The sequence below is a fragment of the Castor canadensis genome, chromosome 4 (assembly GCF_047511655.1).
Source record: "Castor canadensis chromosome 4, mCasCan1.hap1v2, whole genome shotgun sequence".
Lineage (NCBI taxonomy): Eukaryota > Metazoa > Chordata > Mammalia > Rodentia > Castoridae > Castor > Castor canadensis.
This window is the reverse complement of record NC_133389.1, coordinates 78657563-78679466: the sequence shown is the minus strand read 5'-3', so window position 1 is coordinate 78679466 and position 21904 is coordinate 78657563. Positions and strand designations below refer to the sequence as shown.

The 21904-nt window shown below is 36.5% G+C and overlaps 1 protein-coding gene across 3 annotated transcripts in view; it reads left to right on the top strand.

The window, feature by feature from the left end:
- Cntnap5 (contactin associated protein family member 5) overlaps nt 1-21904 on the top strand; it is an 826603-nt gene that overhangs the window by 485203 nt on the left and 319496 nt on the right. For all 3 annotated transcript variants that reach the window (XM_074070497.1, XM_074070498.1, XM_074070499.1), the window contains exon 11: nt 11348-11454. In XM_074070497.1, the coding sequence (XP_073926598.1) occupies nt 11348-11454 (107 nt within the window). The remainder of the gene's footprint in view (nt 1-11347; nt 11455-21904) is intronic.

Below are 21904 nucleotides of genomic sequence, written 5' to 3'. Positions count from 1 at the left end.
AGTGACAATGTGCAACACAAGAATAGTTAAAAAACATTAGGAAAATATATCAAGAGAAACAATGTCAAAAAGATGAATTAATACTTTTCTTACAACACTTAAAAATTAAGAAAATACAAAATAAATTCAGAGTTGTCTAAGTTTGAAGAAATAGACTTATCTAAATCCTGCTTAGGGGATTTTGGAAGGAGAATTTGGATAGCAGATGAAACCTATCGCCTGTTATATCCCCTAAAAAGTACTCACAAAGATGCAGACATAGCAGAGGAAATACAATAAGAATGCAGTGTGATGGCGGTACAAATGAAAATCACTCTCAGATCATTTTGGGTTGGATAGGAAGTATTCCTTCAAAAGCTCATGTATTGAAGATTTGGTCCCCAACTAGTGGCACTGTATAGGGATGCTCTAGAAGCTTTAGGAGATAGGGCATAGCTAGAGGAAGTACATCACTGTACTTGGACATATCCTTGGGTGTTGTATCTTTAGAGGCCCCCCACCTTTCTTTCTCTTTCTCTGATTCTTGGACACAATGATATGAGTTACTGTGCTCCAGCGTGCCCTCCCCACTGTGACAGACTGGAACTTCTGAAACCATGAGCCAAAATATATTTTTCTTCCCTTAGGGTGTTCATGTGGGGAATTTTGTCACAGTGACAAAAAACTAACAGAAAAATTGGTGACAGAAGTGAGGATATTGTTCTAAGTACTTGACAATGTACTTCCAAAATGTTTGGAAATGGTTTTTAAGAGGAGTTTGGAATAATTTGGAAAAAATAGCCTGTCAGCATGCCTAACAGGCAGTTCTGGCAGGAGCTGTGAAGACCAGAATGCTGATAGAAACACCAATAGTTAAGACTGTGCTTATGAGATTTCAAAAATCCTATTGGGAATTGTGTTACATGGCTTATTGGCCATTTGTGTTACTTTCTGGCAAATAAATTGTCTATATTTTGTCTGTTTCGTGAGATTTTGTGGGAGGCTGAGGTTAAAGGCTATGGACTAATCTATTTCAAAGCAGTTCAGCATTTAGGCTTTGGCAAGGTTGTTGCTGGCTACTTTTAGCCAGATTCGCAGTGAGAATTGAGAGCAAAAAACAGAGCAAAAAAGGCTTAAAGAACTTGCAGTTTGGTTGAAAAGCTACTGTAAACCACAGCTAATGAAAGCAAAGTTCCTGAAGATACTTGTGCCATTTCAAAAAAGCCGTTATTTGTATCAGGACAATAGGAAAGATGACCTGAGAGTACCTCAGGATTTGGACACATCCCACTCATCACAGGCTTAAATATATGAAAGAACAAACTCGTGAAAGATTTTCCCTTGAGAATATACTACCTGTCTCATGGGAAAAGCTAGAAAGTTGTTTACCCAGGATTCATTTCACTGTGCTCACCTACCCACATGTCACTGCAGCCATGGTAGAAGCAGGCCTGGCCATTGCTCAAGCTGGTGGCAGACCTTGACATTGTCCATATGATGATGTGATAATAGTTTTGTAGGAATGTAAAATGTAAGGGTCATGGGGTCACAGACACTTCCACCCAGTTTTCCGAGGAATTAAGGGGAGGCCAGGAATTTTGCAACAGGGTCAAAGTTCTTAGCCCTTGAGAGATTGATGAAAGAAGCTTTGAGGGAAAAGCCTAAACTACAATGGGGAATCTATGAAGTTGGAGATGCTAGTAAAGTGAAATATCTGCCAAAGAAAGCTGCAGGCAGTAAGCGGAGCTAGCCCAAGAGAGAAGTCATGTGGGAAAAGGCAGCCCAAGCCCTTTGGTACTCACATTACACACCACATGTGCCAGATCTCATACACAGAGATAGAGGATTGAATATTTGCCCAGTAGAGTTTTGATTTTGCTTGGGCCTATCCTTGCTATTATTCTATGCCTCCCTTTCGAAATAGGAATGTTTGACCTTGGCCATTGCATTTTGGATCTATGTAAATTATTTTTGATTCCAGGGGGACTCACCATAAGAAGTCTCAGAGAAGACTTTGGACTTGGTCTTTTGAACAACGCTGAAACTGCTAAAATTATGGGGACGTGGAGATGAACTAAATACATTTTGCATTATGAGATAGACATGAGCTTTTGGGAAGCCAGTTATAGTTTGGATATGGAGCATCTCCCCTAAAGGCTAATGTATTAGAATTGGTACACAGTTATTGGTACTATTTGAGAAGCTCTGGAAACTTTAGAAGTTGAAGTCTATGTGGAGGAAACAGATCATTGAGGTGTGTCCTTGGGCTTTGTATCTGGTTCTCCACCTCAACTTCTTGGCTACCATAATGTGAGCTCCTTTACCACGCCTTCCTTGTCATGATAGACTAAAATCTCTGAAACCAGAAACTAAAATATGTTTTACCTCCACTAAGTTGTTTGTGTGAAGAATTTCATCATAGTAACAGAAAGCTAGTAACACACAGGGTCAGGTTCACAGGCACTGAACAGTGCACACTAGAAGGGCAGGATTGCTCCCAAGTGATGAGGGTGGGGAAAGTAGGATTTAGGAACAAAATCTGGAGCCACAGTTTTGATGCTAACAAAGGGTGATGTATGTATTTATAAGCAGAAGAGATAGAAAGGTTTATGTTTGTTTTTCTAAGTGATATTGAACTTCATAAAGTAAAAAATTAAAAATCCTGTTCTTTACATTTCTTTTCTTTCTTTTAAATTTAACTTTTTAATGTAAGTTTTAGCAACCAAATCTAAAGTACCTTTGGAAATGTTTGATCTTAATTATCAATTTATTTAAGTACATATCTTAAAATATTTAACCACATTTAAAATGTATTTTATTTATTTTCTAAGTACATCAATTTGCTCCCTTAACAAACAAAATGTTGCAAATATTTATAAAACTCAAACATCAAAAAATCAGCATTTAACTTCAAGGAACTTAATTATATCTTAGGAAGATTTTTTTTTAAGGTCTAAATCAGTTGTATCAAACATTTTGTACCAAGGATCATCTCAAAGTGGCCAAATTGTCTGAATAATTTTAAATACAAAAGAATTATTAAAATTATTTTTGAGGTGTCATTACAGTCTCCCTTTAAGGGAGAAGATCCATGGCATGACAATTCAAAGACTCACTTGCAATAGGGTAACATTTTTTAGGAAGAAAGAATAAGATATTCTTTGTGGATATACTATACAAAAAAAAATTTAAAATCCCAATTAATGATTTTTAGTCTTTTAAATGTGATGAAAAACTGCTTAAGATCCTGAGAGAGGTTACTCTCAAGACTAACAGCTAAAATCTTAATCCTATTACAATCTATCATAAATATGCATAAATATTTTTCTTAAATTCACAAATGCTAGTTCTTTCCACACAGAAGAAGTTACATCACAAGGACATTTCCAGCAGAGATCACTATTGTGACCATTTTTCTCTCTAAGTACCATAATTCTTCACCTAAAATTAATACTATGGTTTTGATTATTTTAAATTTTGAAATGGAATTCAGAAATATCTTAGATGAAACAATTGCATGGCTGAAGAATATGCCTTTTGTAATAAGTGATGAAGATTTGGATGTGATTTTGTTGGCAACTCTAACGACACAGATTGCACCTATAGATGAATCTTTCCTCTGTTGAGGGCTCCATAAAAACCACAATGGACTGCCCATAAAGACCTGTATCTAACAAGCTAAGGTGGATCCTGAATGGTTTTTCACTTGCTAGTAGACATTGAGGAACTCCTGAATTTTTCTGTGTTCATGAAATTAAACAACTCTTACATTTATTTTAAATAATATGCAATAACATTTTGTATAGGTTAAGTGGCTCTGTCTTGATTTCAGTGAAATGAAATGAAAATTTACATTGTCCTTCTGCTGAAAGCAGGTAAAGGCTAATTTTTTTTTGAACCTTAGTATTAAGGACACAGAAACAGCCACACTAATTCAGATAGACTTAAAGCACATAGAAAACGTCTTTGTCACTAAAAGAAGTAAAATACAGGAGTAGGACAGGGCCACTTATTTTAAGGATTTCATAAATTAGTAGTGGTGAGTGAGTGAAAATAAAGTAGAACTCTCCTTTTCTCACAGTAGAGAATTTATAGAATAAGTGACATTATAATTATGCAATATATATCTTTTTATTATCTTGTATAGCTTTATATATTCCCATTCAAGCCATTTTTTCATTTTGTTAAAGTCATTTTATAAGTTTACTAGGACTGTCTAGAATCATTGGTAAAACTATGTAAAGCCTCATACTACCTAATTTGGCAGAAAAGATGCCCAGACATACATCTTAGAGCTCTCTTTTAAAGGGATGAGCCTCCTGGCATCGGTGGAGGGAGAAAGCACAGTGCTTGATGGTCTAGGTGTCAGTCACCAACACCAAGTTTATCTTCCTGACTCCCTGACTACTTTGCAAGTTACTTGTCTTCATATAATCTCATATTCTTCACCTACTAAACATAGAAGATAATACTGTTATAGCCACATTGAGATGTGATTTTTGAGCACATGTCAAAGTAACATATCATGTTTATTGGCAAGGAAAATCAGTGAGAAAGCCAAGATCAAATGGTGTTTTGCTGGAGATATGTGTAGGAGAGAAGACAGAAAATAATTTGGCTAAAATTGATCAGGACAATCAGGTTATTTTATACACACACACACACACACACACATACACACACACACACACACACATATATATATATAATGTGTATTATATACATATTTTATGTATATATGAATATATAGTTAAAAATAATGAGAATCAAGGCAGGCTACATAGGTAAGTTGAATTTCCCATCAGACATTTTATGTCACTAAAGTCTATCAAAGATCATGGGCAGATTTCATTAGGAATGATAGATATTTTCCCAAAAGAACTCTAAATTACATCATGCAAAAGTGTTCTGATTCTGACCCACTTTGGGGACAATTACCTTTCCATTTAGTATTATTTTTTTTACTTAGGTGAGGAAGTTGTTAGAGCCCAACAGTGTGGTTCAACAGCCAGAGCAAAAGAAATTGCATCATTTACATACTTCCCTAAACAGCCACAAAAGAGTCAGCTCATGATACCCATCTAATTCTCCACTCAGGAGTATTTATGTTCCCCTTCCTTCTCTTAGTGGCTCTATGACCATTGGCACACAGAATTATCTCTAATATGGTTTGAATATAAAATATCCCCTATTGGCTAATGTGTTGAGTGCTTGTTCCACAACTGATGACAGTCTTTGGGGAGGCAGTAGAAACTTTGAGAGGTGAAGTCTACCTGGAGGAAGTAGGTAAATGAGGACCATGCCTTTGACAGTTATGCCTGGTCCTCAGTCCCTTCCTCTTTCTCTATTTCCTGTGCTATGAGATGAATAACCTCCTCTGTCATAATCTTCCACCATAATGTATTGCCTAAGTGTATGGGATCAAGCAACCATAGACTGAATACTCTGAAACCATGAGTAAAAACAAATCTTTGTTCCTTCAAGTTGTTCTCGCAAGTGTTTCAATCAAGCTATGGAAACATAATTAATACAATTTCTTTCCTATGTCACCATCTCCTCACTACTTAAAAATGATAATGAACATGAAGCTCTTTCATCTCTCCTCTTTCCCACTCAGCTTCAATCTCCTGCTTCTGCTGGCAAAACTATAGTTGACTGACTAGACTTAGCTATAAGCAGACAGCTTCAGCTGACTGTTTTCCCCAGACATGTTTTCTCATTCATTCCATTGACAACAATTTATGGAGTGCCTACCCTGCTTACTCCTTTGCATATGTCCATAAATGTATTCCTCAACTCTTCATTATTAGAATGAAATATCTGATACACTAATACAGGCTACTTATGACAAAAGGAAGTTTATTTAATTCACATTTCTGCACTTTCTTCTATTATAACAAAATCCTCAGGAGAACACAAGGGATTGTATACAACTATTTTCTAAGAAAAATCCTCAGTGTTTTCAAGGTTTCTGGCCAGGCCTCACCCCCTAAAGATTCTACCACCTCCTAATACTGCCAGTCTTGTGATAAAGTTTCCAATCACGGTAGACTTTTGGAGGACACCATGTTCAAACCATAACAACATAACGTCCTCCTGGAGCTTCCATTGTTTGCAAGAGGAGAGATGGCAAACCATAAACTTAATGATTAGGCAGAGTACCCAGTGTGTTAGAAGATAGTATGTGCTAAGGAAAGAAAGAAAAGAAAGGAAGGAAGGAAGGAAGGAAGAAAAAATTGGGGAAATGATTGGAACTGTCCAGGAACAATGGGTTGTAAATTTAAATAGCATAATGGAAAAGGCCTCTTTGAGAAAGGGACATTTAGGTGGAGGTAAGGAGTGGGCCATATGGACATCTGGGAAGAAACTTGTGGGGAAAGCAAGCATCAGTACAAAGATCCTAAAAAAGGAGCATTGCTGATATACTTTAGAGACAAATAGGAGGTCAAAATGGCTGGAGAAGAAGTATAAAAAGGAAGGAGGTCAGGGGGAGGTCAGAGAATTAAGTGGATGAGGTGAACCAACAGGTCATTTTAAGTTTGTTGCTTTTATTTTGGATGAAATAGGAAGACATCAGAGAGGAATATAATGTGAGCTTTCCTCTTGTTCTTAAGTAGGAACTGACTGAAGGGTCAAAAATAATTGAAGTTGTTCAGATTGAAAGTGCTGGTAGCTCACCCCAGGGCTGCATCAGAGGAAGTGGTGAGAAGTAGTTGGATCCAGAACAGACTGTGCAGGCACAGCCAGCAGGATTTGCTCTTGCCTCCAATTTGGGTTATGAATGAAGAGGAAGACCTTCATGTTTGGTGTCTGGACATTGGTAAAGATGGTGTTGCTGTCAATTCTGACAGTGAAAATTATAAGTGGAGTAGGTCAGAGCAGAGGCCAGGTGAGATTAAAAAAAAGTCATCTTTGGACACTCAAGGACTGAAATACCTACCTTACCTGCCACACAAGTGAAGCTGTCCAGCAAGCAACTGTAATACAAGTCTAGAATTTAGGAGAAAGAACTGGACTCAAAACATTAATGTGTGAGATGCTGGTATGAAACCATGAGATTAGCTCTGACTATTTCTCAATTCTGTGAGTTTTGTTTTAATAGAACCTTTCCAAATTAAAAGCAAATGGACAGACTACATTTTCCTGTACTAATTTGAATTCCACTGCTTTCATAATGCTTTTCTCACTCATGCCAGCAGGAAACTTTTGCCTGGCCCTGGTTAGAGTTAACTTATAGAGAAATAACTATCCCTAATCTTTCTCAAGGAAGACTGCAGGGGGTCTTTTGTTCTTCTTAAGGCTAATCAAGAAAGTGTGTGCTGCTGCAAGTATGCCTGCTAGCATGCTTGAAACTGAGCTCTGGTTTCAATTCTTTCTGCTTCTAATCATCTATATATAAAAATCCTTTGTCATCTTTGCAGCAGAGTCTTGGCTATCTCCTTTGCTCTGCATTAGCCTTTAAAGAGAACACTTTTGTTCCTTCCTATCTCCTGTGAACAAAGAAACACACCAGAAAATAAACATAACCTCTGGAGGCTGGACGATGACCACTACTGAGGTTGCTGGACCACTCTGGATGAATCTGCTCACTGCATCTGTCACCTAGCTTGTCCATAGCTCTACCAAAAATGGTCCTCCTCCTTTGGAAGAATTTCAGATTTGGAAGAAAATTATAAATTCTCATATCATAATAAACTTTCCCTTTGTTATGCCATTGATATTTTTCTCCTTCCATTTCTAACTATTCTCTGCTAATTTTAACCTTTCTCAGATGTCCCTTAAGCCCTTGCACACTCTGCTTTTGCAGAGAGGCAAAACACCTGGCAATGTATCTGCCATGTTTTCCAATCTAGTGCTAGGACACATCACTGTGCTAGCTGATCTGGGAGCTTGGACAGTATGAAAAAAAGATGTTACATGCATTCTAAAACATTTTGCACAAAAGGTAGTTATAACTATTTAGATCCATTGCATCTGCAACCACACTAGGATTTGGGAGGCTAGGTGGTCAGAATGATTATCTCCTTGCAATTTGAATTGAGGCCACTATATCAAAGTTGTGACTATTCTCACACTTTCAACCCCTTCAGTAGTGCTAGGCAATTCTGTTTCTGGATTCATGTTTTAAGTACTCAGTTTATGCTAAGCAGAGAGGAAAAAGAAACAAAACACCAGTTAGAATGAACTATGAAAGAATCTGGAAATGATACCCATGAAACCCTTTTTAAATAAGCAAATTGGACTCATGCATCTTTTATTTCAAATGTCTACTTTACAGATGAGCTTTTCTAATCATGGTGTGCATTGACCCAAAATGAACCCAGCTTGAAGGCATCCCTGAAAGCTCTCATTCATTTTTTCCTCATTCTAGGACTATTAGATTCTTCCCTTACCCAAGTACTCTTTTTCCCTTCCACAAATCCATAATTGGTTGTTTCAGTGACCATGGACACATGAGTTTCTAGCCTATATTTTCAGTAGTAAATTGAATTTGTTAACAGTGCAATACAAGGTCTGTGTGATACTGTATGAGAAGGTCTGTGTGATACTGTATGAGTGCCTGGTATTTCTGATAGCTTTCCCAAACCCTTTCCCTATATGCACAACTAGATTTGGCAATCATGAGTTTTAAAGATATTTTCATGTATATTTAATCAGAAAAATGTATTTTCATTTCTTTTTTGTAATGATAGGATACTGTTTTACAAAACTTCAGGTTCTATTAGTTAAAAGTAACATAATCCCGATTTAAGACAGCCTGAGTAAAATGAGGATTATCCTGGAAAGGTCTTGGTTCATCTCACAGAATCCAGGACAGGTCTAAATAACCAGCCCTCAGATAGTTCAAGGATGCAAGTAGATGTTGCAGAAACCAAACACATGAATATCTTCAGGACCCTTTCCTTCTCTTCTTTCTGCTCCATGCTGCAAAGCAGACACTTTTATTTGTTTGTTTGTTGGTTGGTTGGTTGGTTGGTTGATTTTCCTTTTTTTCATGACAAAGTTTCCTCTCATGGCTGAAAACATGTCAATGACAAATTTCTGAGTTATTTGTTCTATAGCATCAGCCATCAAAAAGAAGGTACTCTGAATTGTCTTGGAGCGCAACTCAAAATGTATAAGATAAGCAACTATCTTGTTTTAATTGGTTCTTCATTCTTAAAGCAATATACTTTTTGTTGGGGCAGGGAAACAATACCATTCCTGACTAATTGTGCACAACTTATGAGTGGGGGGTAAGGAGAATGGAGATGGAATGGAGTGAATGAGTGGTCTAGAGAGGACTTAAAGAATTTGGCACCCTTAGAAGAAGAAACTGTAGGAAAGGTAAATTCAGGAAAAGTATTACTCAGAAGCAAGGCAATGACAGGACTCAAAAGAAATGAGAATGTGAGGTTGCCTGTAGGACATGCCAGAGGAAGAGCTCTTACTTGAATCAAGGACACTGATGTTCCAAGTTTATGTAACTTCCCTCACAGCACAGAGGTGGTGTGAGGCAAGGACCACAGATGACAAAGAAACAAAACTCTTTCCTTTTATCTTCATTAAGACACTGAGGGTGGATGGGAATCATGAGGAAAGTAGAATGTGAACTGGAAGAGACCTGCTTATTTTTTTACTTGTTTAGTTGGTTTTAATGAGCACATTCATAGTAAGCTTTCTAGGTTTTTTTTTTTCCTTTGTTCTTAAGATATAGTTGGGTTCCATGAAGTCATCAACAAGCTTTTCCCAAACATAAGCCCCATCAGCACAATTGTATGTTTGCTGTGCTGAGCAAAAACGTCTAATAATATTCTGAACATATGCAGGAATATTACTTTCTGGGCTTTGAACCAATCATTGCTGGAGGGTTTCCTACCTATTCTGGACATTTAAAGTAAATCAGCTTAGTTTTGCTGGCATCAGACTTAAAGTAGCTCCACAATGAGCACACTTATTATGATATACTACTTTTGTAACTTCATTACTTGCACCTTCTTTCTTTATAAATTTGTGGAAATATTTTCTCTTTGCTTTATCAGATTTGTTGTGAAAATTTCTTTTCATAAACTCCAGTATTTATCATTGCTTTTATTCTTTATTTTATTTGCTGCATTTATCAAGCACTTGTCAGGCTTCTCCTTAATTACAACACCACAGAGATCTGAAACTCTGTAAAAGGTGCAAACTACCTTGCAGTGAGTGTCTGAGCTGGGATTCCAAGAAGACATAGGTGTCCCTAAAGTCCAGGATTTCTACCTAGAAGAAATGAACATTGCCTTCACAACCACTCACCCAAGTACTGACTAATATTTTTCCTTTCCACCATTTTTGAAATATGCAAAGTGTTTGAGTTGTTTGTGAATTTGTTTCATAACTTGAATTTTCACTTAATTTTGTCTCAATCTGTTCTGATTTTTTTGTGCACATTATTTGCCGTAGTTTTATCATGACCTACAAATTCTGTGCCCTTTGTTTCCTGGGTAATATTCTAATATCAGATATTTATTTCAATTCATTATTTCAGGCAACATAATTATGAATAGAAGTAATTGCCATATAAAGTTTACATACTTGAACAATATGCTTAAGATAGAAACATGTTTTGTGGTTTCAAATCTTATGAATGTTTTAGAGATTATTTTTAAGTATGTGATATATTTTCCAGAACAGCCACATTGTTTTGATCATAACTAGTAAAGGCCTTGTTTGAAGGATAGCAGTAGCATATTTATTTATTTGGGTTGTTGATATAAGGTCTTGCTATGCGGCCCAGGTTGGCCTTGAACTAACCATCCTCTAGGCTCAGCCTCCAAAGTGCTGAGATTACAGCTGTATGGCATTTATCACTTTCAGAAGTGATAACCTTTCCTTTTATGTTAAGTGAACAGGCATCACATCATCTTTTCAAATTTCCTGTTGTCTTTGTGCAGGTTAAAATAGTTTCCTGGCCATCACCCAAAAGAAGCACACAGAGAGTAACCTTGATAATCTGTACTTTTAACCTTTACTTTAAAAATGCAAAAATCCTTAAAAAATACAGAATCATAACCTTTATACATTTTGTTCTGTGATAAATGAAATGCTTTATAGATTCCAACCACTTCAATTTAACTTTATGTGAAGCAGCATTCATCCCAATATTATAATTCTTAACTCAAGTGCCTAATTCAGCTTTGAAACTCTTGTTATGAAGTTGTCCCAGGTATATCCACTCCTTATGGTTAAACATTTGCATTAGTTTCATATCATTTAAGTCTGCTTAGGTATAGAAATATAGAAGATCAATTTTCATTATTAATTCATGTGTCAGCATATGACATGTTTTGTTTCCTTTGTTTCAACTGATTTTATTTATTTTATTTAAATTTGCATTATCTCCCATTAGGTGTTTGCCAAACTACTGTGAACATGGAGGGCGATGCTCCCAGTCCTGGTCTACCTTTTATTGCAACTGTAGTGACACAGGCTACACTGGTGCTACCTGCCATGACTGTGAGTAGATGCATGACTTGCCCATAGTAGGATGGACAGAACTCCAGAAATACCAGTGTTGATATCTAGACATATTTAGCAGTGAGTGAACACATCTTATTCATTCATCCAACGTGTGTTTTTTGAGAGGATTTTGTATGCTAAGCACTGTGGTAGGAAGGGAGGACATATGGATATCTGACATATTCTTGTGAAATTTATGGACTATCTGCAAGACAGATAGGAAATGAGAAACTGGAAATGCAGTTGGATATGTGTTGAAGTGGAAGAAAGAACAGGTGTGATAGGCACCTAACTGGGAACAATAAAGTCAATTACATTGCCTTGGTAGGCTAAGTGATGCTGCTGTAATGAGAAACGAAGACATTACTGGTCTAAGTAATAAGTGTCCATGTCATAGCTATGTCACATGCCCATCACTCATTGGTAGAGAACTTCTTCACATTGTCTGCATTATGGCAGTGTTTTGTAATGTTACCATGGCAGGGAGACGGAAACATAGGGAAGTATGTGCTTGTTTCTACAGGAAAGTAGCAAACATTACTTCCACTTATTTTCTAATAGCCAGGAAAAGTCACAATAGTACACCTAGAATAAGGTGAATTGCTTCTTACTGTGGGATGCAAGGCAACAGAAGCTGACCAGGGGTGATAAGTACTCATGAGTACTTGTCAATCCCTAGCATTAGGGAGACTTTAAATGGAAGGGTTGGCCTGATCCTGCAGTAGAAAAATGACAATAAAACAGAAAGGAAATAGATATTCAGACCAAAGGATCAAATGTGGGCATAAAACATAAGTGTCTTTTGTGGAAAGTCTGAATCGGCAAGTAGTTCCAAATACGTCTCTTAGTTCCTGCTGCTTCTGGATGCAACACAAGGATGTAGAAAGGGACAGGTAGATATCAGCTAGCCTGGAATCTGACTCTGATGTAGTATGAGTAATGTGGATACTCTTTAGTTTTCTGGACTTCTTTGTCATTCCAAGGCCTCTGCTCTGCTTTGGAATGTAGCATTTACCAGTGATGCCCATAGAAGAGTCTTATCAAATCAATATTAGTCCAGTGGTCATCATGAGGTAATATTGTTATTGCTGTTAATTGTCAAGGGAAAATGATAAACACTATCTGGCTGTATAATAAAATATCTTATTAAATTTTTTTACTTAAAAATTTAGAACAATGAAGAGAAAACTGGAGTGAGAGAAAGATTGGGTTTCAGTTGTACCAAGATATTATTATGCTTAAATAATTACATAACTTTGTATCTTCAGTGCTTTTTTCCCCCAAAGATCCTATGAGGAAAAAACTCATGAATTTTTGTAAGCCCATCTGAAGATATAATTACACATTAAATACCACCCTATAAGTTTTAAGTCTGTTTCCAGAAGTATCTCCAAATAACCAAGAGTAACCTGTACAGAAACACTGCACGACACACACAGGACTCCTCAGATTATATGCCAGTGCTACTGTAAAAAGCTCAGAGGAAACCAAACTGATCACAAAAGAACCTTGAAGATTTAAGTCAATGCAAACCAAGCTTCAGGCAAACCATATTACAACATTCTTATGATTTTTAAAGCTTTTCCTGTATACTTTCTCCAAAAGTAATCTAAAATTTTTTAAAGAGTCATCTTTATGGATGCTGTTCTTCTTTAGTTTACTCAATCCATCAGGCTAGAAATAGAAGATTTCTAGTTTTAAAAAAAAGTGTGAAGTTGAAAATCGATATAGTGAGGTGCTAATTTTTAAGGAACACTGTCAAGGCTGATAAGAAGCAAATTCAATACAAAGTCTTGAAGAGACTGTTCTTTAAAAAACAAGAACACCATCACCTTCCCATTCCTCTTTCTGTGAAATTGCTCAGTTCTTACACTGTACGATGCAACTCTGTGAAAGTCGATCTTCCATTCTGGGCACTAAGCCAGAGCAAATCTGAGGACTTGAGTTCTGCGATGCTTGGCAAGTGTGCCTTGTTTATCTATTTAATCTAGGAATTTGTCTTCCCGCTAAGTCATCTCTCCCTTGGCCATTTGGGTGAGGACCATTGTTTTGAGTCACTTTGTGAACTTATTGAATCGTTGCATTCTATAAGCATGTGCCCCAGAAATGAGCCATCAGAGGCTGGAGGTGCCCAAATGAAGAAAATGGTATGCAGAATGCCATCAGACAAAAACAAAAGCAAGCAAGACTTCAATCCTTTCTTATGGACATGACAGGTGTGTTGGGGCATGTTTCAATGAAGCAATCAACCATAATCAAAACAATAAATGTGAATTCTTTGGATTGATAAAATATTTTTAATAATATTAAAAATAATTTCAATAATACACATAGTTTATTTTAAAGGTATTAGAGTTTGTTTGGGCTTTATTTATTCATGCTTTCTAGCAAGTGTGTGTCAATAGGTCTGACTTCAGACAGATAGGATTGACTTCTATATCCAGCCTTTGTGGATGAGAAAGAGATTGGGGTGAGGTGGAGAACAAAAATAAATTCACTAAGGAATAGCAAAATGGTAATTCCCAAAGTCATTAGACACATATAGCAGGTTGCTGTTGGGAATAGAAGTACCTATATTGTACTTTGCTTTTCTTTCCTTCTTATCTAATGACCCATGAGGAACTTTAATGTGAAAGTTAGCTAACTTTTCAAACACACATGGTTCAAAGCCACTTCTTTAGGAAGGAGAGTGATTGGGAAATTTCTATCCAATGTGTGACACCCTCCTCATATGAGGAGTCATCCTGAGCCAGTCACCTACCCTATAAAGTGCCATTGGACACAATTATGTCATGTCTGTAAGTTGCTAGGGGTAGGAATTTTCTCCTTTGTGTTTTCTTCTATTGTCTAGAGGAATAACCAAAGGTAAACAATGTTTGTAGTCCAGATCCAACTCTAGCTCCTGACCATGTTCAGTACCTTCAGATCCAGAAAGATAGATATGATGGTGATTTTTTATACAATGTGTGAGTTCTGAAGGTTGTATATTTGAAGCCAAATTTCTAACTACTTTGATCATTTCTTAGTCATGGTAGGACAAGTCCAACTTATTAGGAATACAAATTAAGGATTTAAAAGAAAAAAAGTTTTGATTGTGGAAGCTTAGTGCATAAATTGATAAATATCATTGAGATGTAAAGATACAGTAAAATGCATACCACTATTAATCTCCATTTTACAGGTGAGAAAAATGAGACCCAAAAAAGTTTACATAAAACCCTCAAGGTCACACATCTTGTAAATGGTAGAGCTGGGACTTGAACTCAGGGAATCTGGCTGTGGATGCTAGGTGCTTAAATCCTATATCTTCTTTCTGCAAATCTCTGTATACAAACTTGGTGACATCTGTCATACTATGTGGAAGACAGTATGATATTATGATATTGTAACTGAAATATTGTTCTAGAAGACTGAGAGATGATAAATTTTCTGTGTTTTAAAACAATCATGGAAGAATTATAGAAGGAAGTAGAACAATGGAAGCCTTGATGTACTGTGGAATTGGAGTAGACATAAGGAAAGGGAAGTGTATTAAAAACAGGAAGAAGACAATGCAGATGTTTGCTAGCTTAAGAAAGGATGAATAGTGTTATTTATTTGTACCTGAAGCCCAGACGGGAGTCCTGTAAAGCACATTCCTCTAATAAAATAGAAGCTCAATTCCCCTTATATCTCAAATTTTTCTCATGCTTTTGCAACATTCTTAAGTAAATATCACTTTGATACCTACATAATAAATAGACTAGTGAGTTTTTTGCTGTATTATATCTGATAATTTATCATTTCACTCCCAATAGAAGGGGTCTGTGTTTTTTCCAAATGTTCGTCATGTAACTGACATGATGGAGAACATCTTTGTGCTTAAATATTAACCCACAAGTTCTATTGGACCTGACTTCTCCTCAGAAATGGTGTTGAGTCAAAGGCTGTGTGTAATTTGAAGGGTCTTTATTCATATTTCCAACTTTCCTAAAGTCTTATTAGAGTATATGTTCTGTTCACTGTTACCTAAAATTTTATTTCACTTTTTCTTCCAGAACTATTTATTCCAATTTGTAAAACTATTTAGCTTGCCTTTTTGCTAAAGCATTTGCACATTGAAAGGGAAATTATCATTGACCATCATGGTGAGTTTCAGATAAGAAAAGGGTTTGTTTTTTGAGGTTAGTACAACATATGTGATTGTTTCCACAGAATTATCTTCTATCCTCAACTTATACCTTTCGAAGTACATCGGGTTTTTCACTTAGTGGTTACTTACACATTGAACAGATGCACTAAATGATAAGAGAGCATGCTTATCACCTCTGTGTGGCTCCTATTGAGTGAAACTGTCTTTTATCTTCTTAATATCTGTGCCTGATGACATTTGCAAGGGCCCTGTTCAGGGTCTCTATACCATGTCTCAGGCTTTGCTAATCCCTTTTCACAACATAGATCTCTGACATCCTAACAATGCCTTTGAGCTCATTTTTCAGCTTTAAAGAGGATGACAGCTTCCTTCCTCTCCCAAACCTGATATAGTGCTTCTCCCTTTGGGCAGTCAATAGTCATATATTGATTGGAGGCATATCAAGTTGTCTGACTATCAGATTCTATAGTAGTCAACACAAAGCAACAATACTTTTCCAGTTTCACAATAGGTAAATTGTCTGGACTACACGCCATTTGGATACTTGGGATGATGGGTTGGAGAGGGTAGACAGTTCTGATTATAAGTTTCTATTTCAAAAACCTCACTTATCTTTTAGCTGAGGTCAACTCTTACCCTAAAATTATTCTGTGAACTTCCTAGCAAGATCTAATGACATTTGATCTCCATTATTAGCCCTGAATATCATCAGCAGAGTGTTCTCAGCTTCAATAAACAGAAGAAGTAGAAGTAAAAGGAAAGAAAGAGGATGGGGAGGAAGAGATTGATGAACTTACATTATGCCTTATTTTATGACATTAAGAGCAGCTTTTTATGTTTTTATTAGTTTTATTCATATTAACTCTGTTACTGGCACTGTAAAGTTCTCTAGGGAAGGAACTTCATCTTACTTATTTTTCTTTTAAGCCATGAAAGCCATTGGTGACACACCAGGCAGATCATATAATTGGTGAGGCATACAATATAAGCAGAAAAAAGATAATTTTGCACTCCATTAAATGAGAAGGGAATAAGGACAGGCTTCAGAATGGTGGCTCTCAAGCTTCCCTGGATCTCCAGCTTCTTAATCTGTTCTTTCATGTATGCACAAATACACTACTAAGTTTTTTGGACATGTACACACCATAATGTTGAAATTCTAGGATAAGAGTGCTGTTACATTCTAGGAAAGGTGAGAACATTTCAGAGTAATTGAGGTTTGAACCAATACTTGAGAAGAAAGAGGAGTAAGGAGAAAAGCCTCCCAGAAAGAGTGATCAACTTGTGCCAAAGCAGGTAGGATGAAGGCCCATACAACAGAGGACTCTGAAACATCTTGTGTAACTGAAATAGAAGATGAAATGAGGAAAGATGGAGGTGTGGTAAGTGCAGGCAGAGTAGAGCAGGTGATAAGTTGGGCAGGAACTTTCTGTTCTGCTGGAAAACTAGGATCTAGACTCAGTTCATTGGTTTTATTTTAATTTTGGGAGTTGACATGCTAATATTTGTTTTGTTGGTTTTTGCTTTGTTTTCAGCTTCTTTTGGAAAATATACCCCTGATGTTGGAGCATCTGTAGTTGGAGGATGTGGGTGCTCTTTGCAATTGTGTAGGTAGCAAATGAAAGTCAGAAAAAGCTAGAAAAAGACCCAATGTGAAAGGTATTTCTAAAATTGGATTCAGCCAACTTAAAGACAAATTGAACACATCAGATAGAAGGATGACCCAGCTTTGTAGCTAGCAAGAGTAGTGCATAAATGAAGAATGTAGTAGCTACAGCTTCGGGTTTGGCTTGGTGTGATAGCCTAGTATTGAATTCAGATCCTATACCTTTTAAGATGTATGACCTGGGACAAGCTGTGAGATCTCTATGTGGATGGCACGTGGCACAAGCAATGTCCTTGCTCCATGTCAGCTCTTATTTGAACTGATACAAGATATGAGGGGAAGGAGGAAATCTTTTTTTCAGGTACCACCATTGCTTTATTTTGGGACACAGTGTTTACCTGGAAAGGTACCCACAGTACAGAAATATCTGGAAAACACTGCAGGGAGTATCATGTAAGAAGATGTGAATCATTGCATGTATAGCTGCTTTTGAAAAGATGACATGAATAACATGTGATAAGTCAAAGTGTAGAACCTGCAAAGGGAAACATATTAAAGGACTCAAGGAGAGATGCATGTGATATATAGCTGAGGAATGATGAGGAAAAATAATAAAGAGAGTTATGAAAGAGTGGTCCCCTAGGAGGCAGAAGGCCATTGTTTCAGGAATAGACAATTACAGAGATGTCTAAGGAGTATCACCCAAATTTCTCTTTCACCATAGTAGTTGTCAACTAGTGAATGACTGAATGGATATTTAAAACAGAAGTTGAAAGGAAGCATGATAAGGAAAAGAAAACAAAAAAAGAAGGGAATCTTATTTTCTACTGGCAGCTTAAGTCTGTGGCAGTACTGGAATTCATTGGAATTTGGTGTTGCAAAGAAGTCATGGGGCTAGAGGAATGATTCAAGTAGTAGAGTGACTGATTGCCAAGTGTGAGGCCCTGAATTTCATCCCCAATACCAGCAAAAAAATAACAAAAGAAATTAGGGGCTGAGTACAAGCCTAGGTGTTGTGAGATTCCAGGGGATTCCAAAGCTTTCCCTGCCATTGAGAATTTCTTATTCTCACTCAGGAAAAAACATGAACATCCTCAAATCCATTAGCAGATAATTCAAGGCAATGTGTAGCCTTGAATTCAAGTGCACAGGACTGGCTCTGAGAAACTGGCTACTCCAGAAAAAAGACATTGGAGTGGCTGAACCACATGTGAAAGTCTTCTTAGAGGAGTGATTGGGAGGCATGCAAGGGCTGGACTTGGGTAGACAGAGAAGTCTCAGGAAGGCATTTTTAAGGATAAAAAAATCAAAGGAAAGATCTGAGAAAATAGTGAATATGGACAATGTGTGGGCTTCACTAAAGTTCCTAGACCAAAGGGAAAGAGTTAGACTTTTGAGCTTCCATCCAAGTACCAACCAGGCCCAATCCTGCTTAGCTTCTGAAATCAAATGAGATCTGGTGAATTCAGGGTGGTATGGCCATAGATTTTTGAGCTAATTTTAACTGTCATGCACTGTTCTTGGTGCTTTATCTAATATAGACGTCCTATCAATGGGATGTGTTCCAAGCCCTCCTGTAGATCCCTAAAACAATGGAGAGAACCAAACTCTATGTATTATGTTTCTTCTTATTCATGCCTACCTGTGATAAAACCTAATTTGTAAATTAGGCATAGTAAGAAATTAACCACAATAACCAAGAATAAAGTACAATTATAACAATATTCTATAATAAATTTACTTTTTAATGGTTTTATTTCTGTAATTTTCCATTTAATATTTGAGACTGCTATTGACCATGAGTAGACAAAACCTCAGAAAACTAAACTACAGACATTCTGAAGCACTCCCACATTGTACATCTCACCAGGTTACACTATGACAATTCTTTAAAGAGATTAACATATGCAAACTGCTTGGCCAGTCTATCCCTGCAAGAAAACTATGCAAACCTGTATTTGATCCTGCTCCTTTCTGCTCCTTGGACACCCTCTCACAATACATTTATTTCACCACGTTATATGATCGATAAATGTAAACATTCTTTTATAGCCAAAATGCTTAAAGCCACAGAACTACTGGAAGTGGGATTTGAACCCAGTTCTAGATGGTTTGAATGCATTTCCTTTTTACATTACAACATCTCTAAGTGGAAGTAAGAATACTATTAAATATTTGATGGAACACAGCAAGATTTAAAAACAAAACTCATGTGAGGAGTTCTTACCAGAGAAAGGGAGAAGCAAGGATATATATTCACCTTGGATTGATTTTCTTCCCTTTTAATACATCTCAGTCATTTAAGTGTTTCCCACAGTCATCTCCTATCTGGTAATTTGTTCTGTTTGTTCTTTCCTTCCTCTTTATCTGTATCTCTCCCTCTATATTTCTTCATCCCCTTATTAATTGCTGCTACAGTAAAATTGACTTCAAATAATTGCATGGGATTGATAAAGTATGAAATGGAATCACACATTTTGGCTTTATTCCAAAACCCTAGAAACATCAAAAGATCCCAAAATATGAGAAAACATAATTAACTGAAATTAACTGAAGATAATTTAATTGTTGATGTTGCCTTCCTTTGGAGAACAATTGATACTTACTTTGAACACTGAGCAAGAACAATGAGCATTCATTTCTAGTGTATTTCAATCAACAGAAGACTAATTGCTAGATAAATACAAAGTTCTAGCTTGTCCCAAGATTAAGAAGTTTTCTGAAATATGTATATATATTTAACTCATTATATGAACATTCATTTTTCATCTGTGCCTCCAGTTTGGATCTTTAGTATTCAACAAAAGACTTACCTCTTTTAGTCTCAATTGCTTACCTCTATTAAAATATATAATAGGTCTTCTATATAGTGATACAGATTAGAGGTGGAGCAGAGCAAACCATTAGTACAATATTTAGGATTTGGCATTTGCATGTTAAATCACAACTTTTACATATCTACAGTTATTTTCATTGAAATTCGTAAATATTTTTCCTGAAAGGAACATGTGATGACTTAGGTTCCTATCCTACCAAATCATATGGTTGTGGGATGCTTTTCCACTGTAGATTACCAAACAGTGGTGAGGGTTTGGCATAGTGTTGTCATCAGTGGGAAACATGAGAAACAAACTCTCAAGGATGGAATACTAGGCTGTGGGGCAGAAGAAACAATTCAGATCTTCTGTTCCATAAATGAGCTTAGGCAAATCACTTACTTTTTTACCTGTGATTCCTCATGATGTACACTGTACATGTATTACTGTACATAGTTGCTACCAAGAGTATTTGACTTCCAACTGTGGCATGACTCAGAACGTATGTGTTAACTCACTGTGGTGTGCTGTTTTCACACTATACACTTCCTGGTTCCTGACCAATTTCTAATGTTCTAGCTCCAAATAATACCTGCATGCATAAAATACCCATCTCTTATCTATAGTTTAGAAAACACTTGGTGTTCATGCACACTCAGGTTACCTCAAATAACCTTTAAAAGTAAAACAGGCCAAAACAATGGGCATTTCATAAAAATTACAGGTATTCAAAGATCTTAAATGTCCTCTGTATAGCATTAGACTAAATTGAATCTCTAGGGTTTTCATTTGCAGTGGGTTAACTCAAAGAGTAGTAAGATTAATAAGCAATAATATTAAGAGTATGTGTTTGTTCAATATAGTTAATTTTATTTTAAAGTATGACTGACTTCATTGACTAAATTGTAATGAAGTAAATTCCCATGGTGTTCACTTGGAACAATGCAAAAATATTTTGACTATGTAATTTACAGAAAAATACCAGAAAATATTTCTCCATATATTAAAATTCTATAGCACAATAATGCACCAGTTATAGCAAGTTATTCTACCAAATTGAGCTTCACTGATCCCACATTCTGGGGAAAAATAATAGACTCCACTCCTTACTGCTTTTGGTATAAATTTATGAATCAATGGGTGTGAAATCTCCCTGACAAGTGTGATCATGAGCCTTCCTTATGGTTCTGTCTTATGTGTTTATGTGATTATTTCCACTACAACCTTGATGAGGGGAAAGGCAAAAATTCACTTTTCTAATATACAGAGGAAAGGCATGAGATTCAGAGCAGCTTAGCACTGAGAGTCCAAGGACATTCAGTTTCAAGACATAAATAGGACAAAAACCTGAATATTGTGACTCATCCCAAGATTCTTGACCTGTAACATGCCCTAGACAAGATTCCTATTGTTACTAACATGCTAGGGTTCATTTTTATATTTAGTTTTTGCTATCTGTTTCCTAAAACAAATAACACCACCTTGTTTCAAATCCTTTACTATTATTTTAATGAACAAAACCTTGCTATTTAAGCTCAGTATGTGAGGCCCTTCATGATTTAGACTTCTGTGCATGCATATTACGCCAGCTCTGATCCACTAGACATTACTTGACCATCCTGAATCCTTTTTATCATTCTCACCTTTTGGCCTTGCAATTATTTCTGCCTCAAATGTTCTTGCTACATCTCTTCCATATTATTTTCTGTTCTACTCTATACCCCAGTGTCACCCAAACATGCACATGTGGTTGCAATAATTCACTTTTTTTGTTTTCCTCTCACTCCTTGAGGTTAGGCACTTTGGATTTTCTTGTAGTTAGAGATCTGAAATATTGTCCATGCCAAATAAATAGTGAGAGAAGAGAGATTCAATTTTCAACTTTTTGGCACT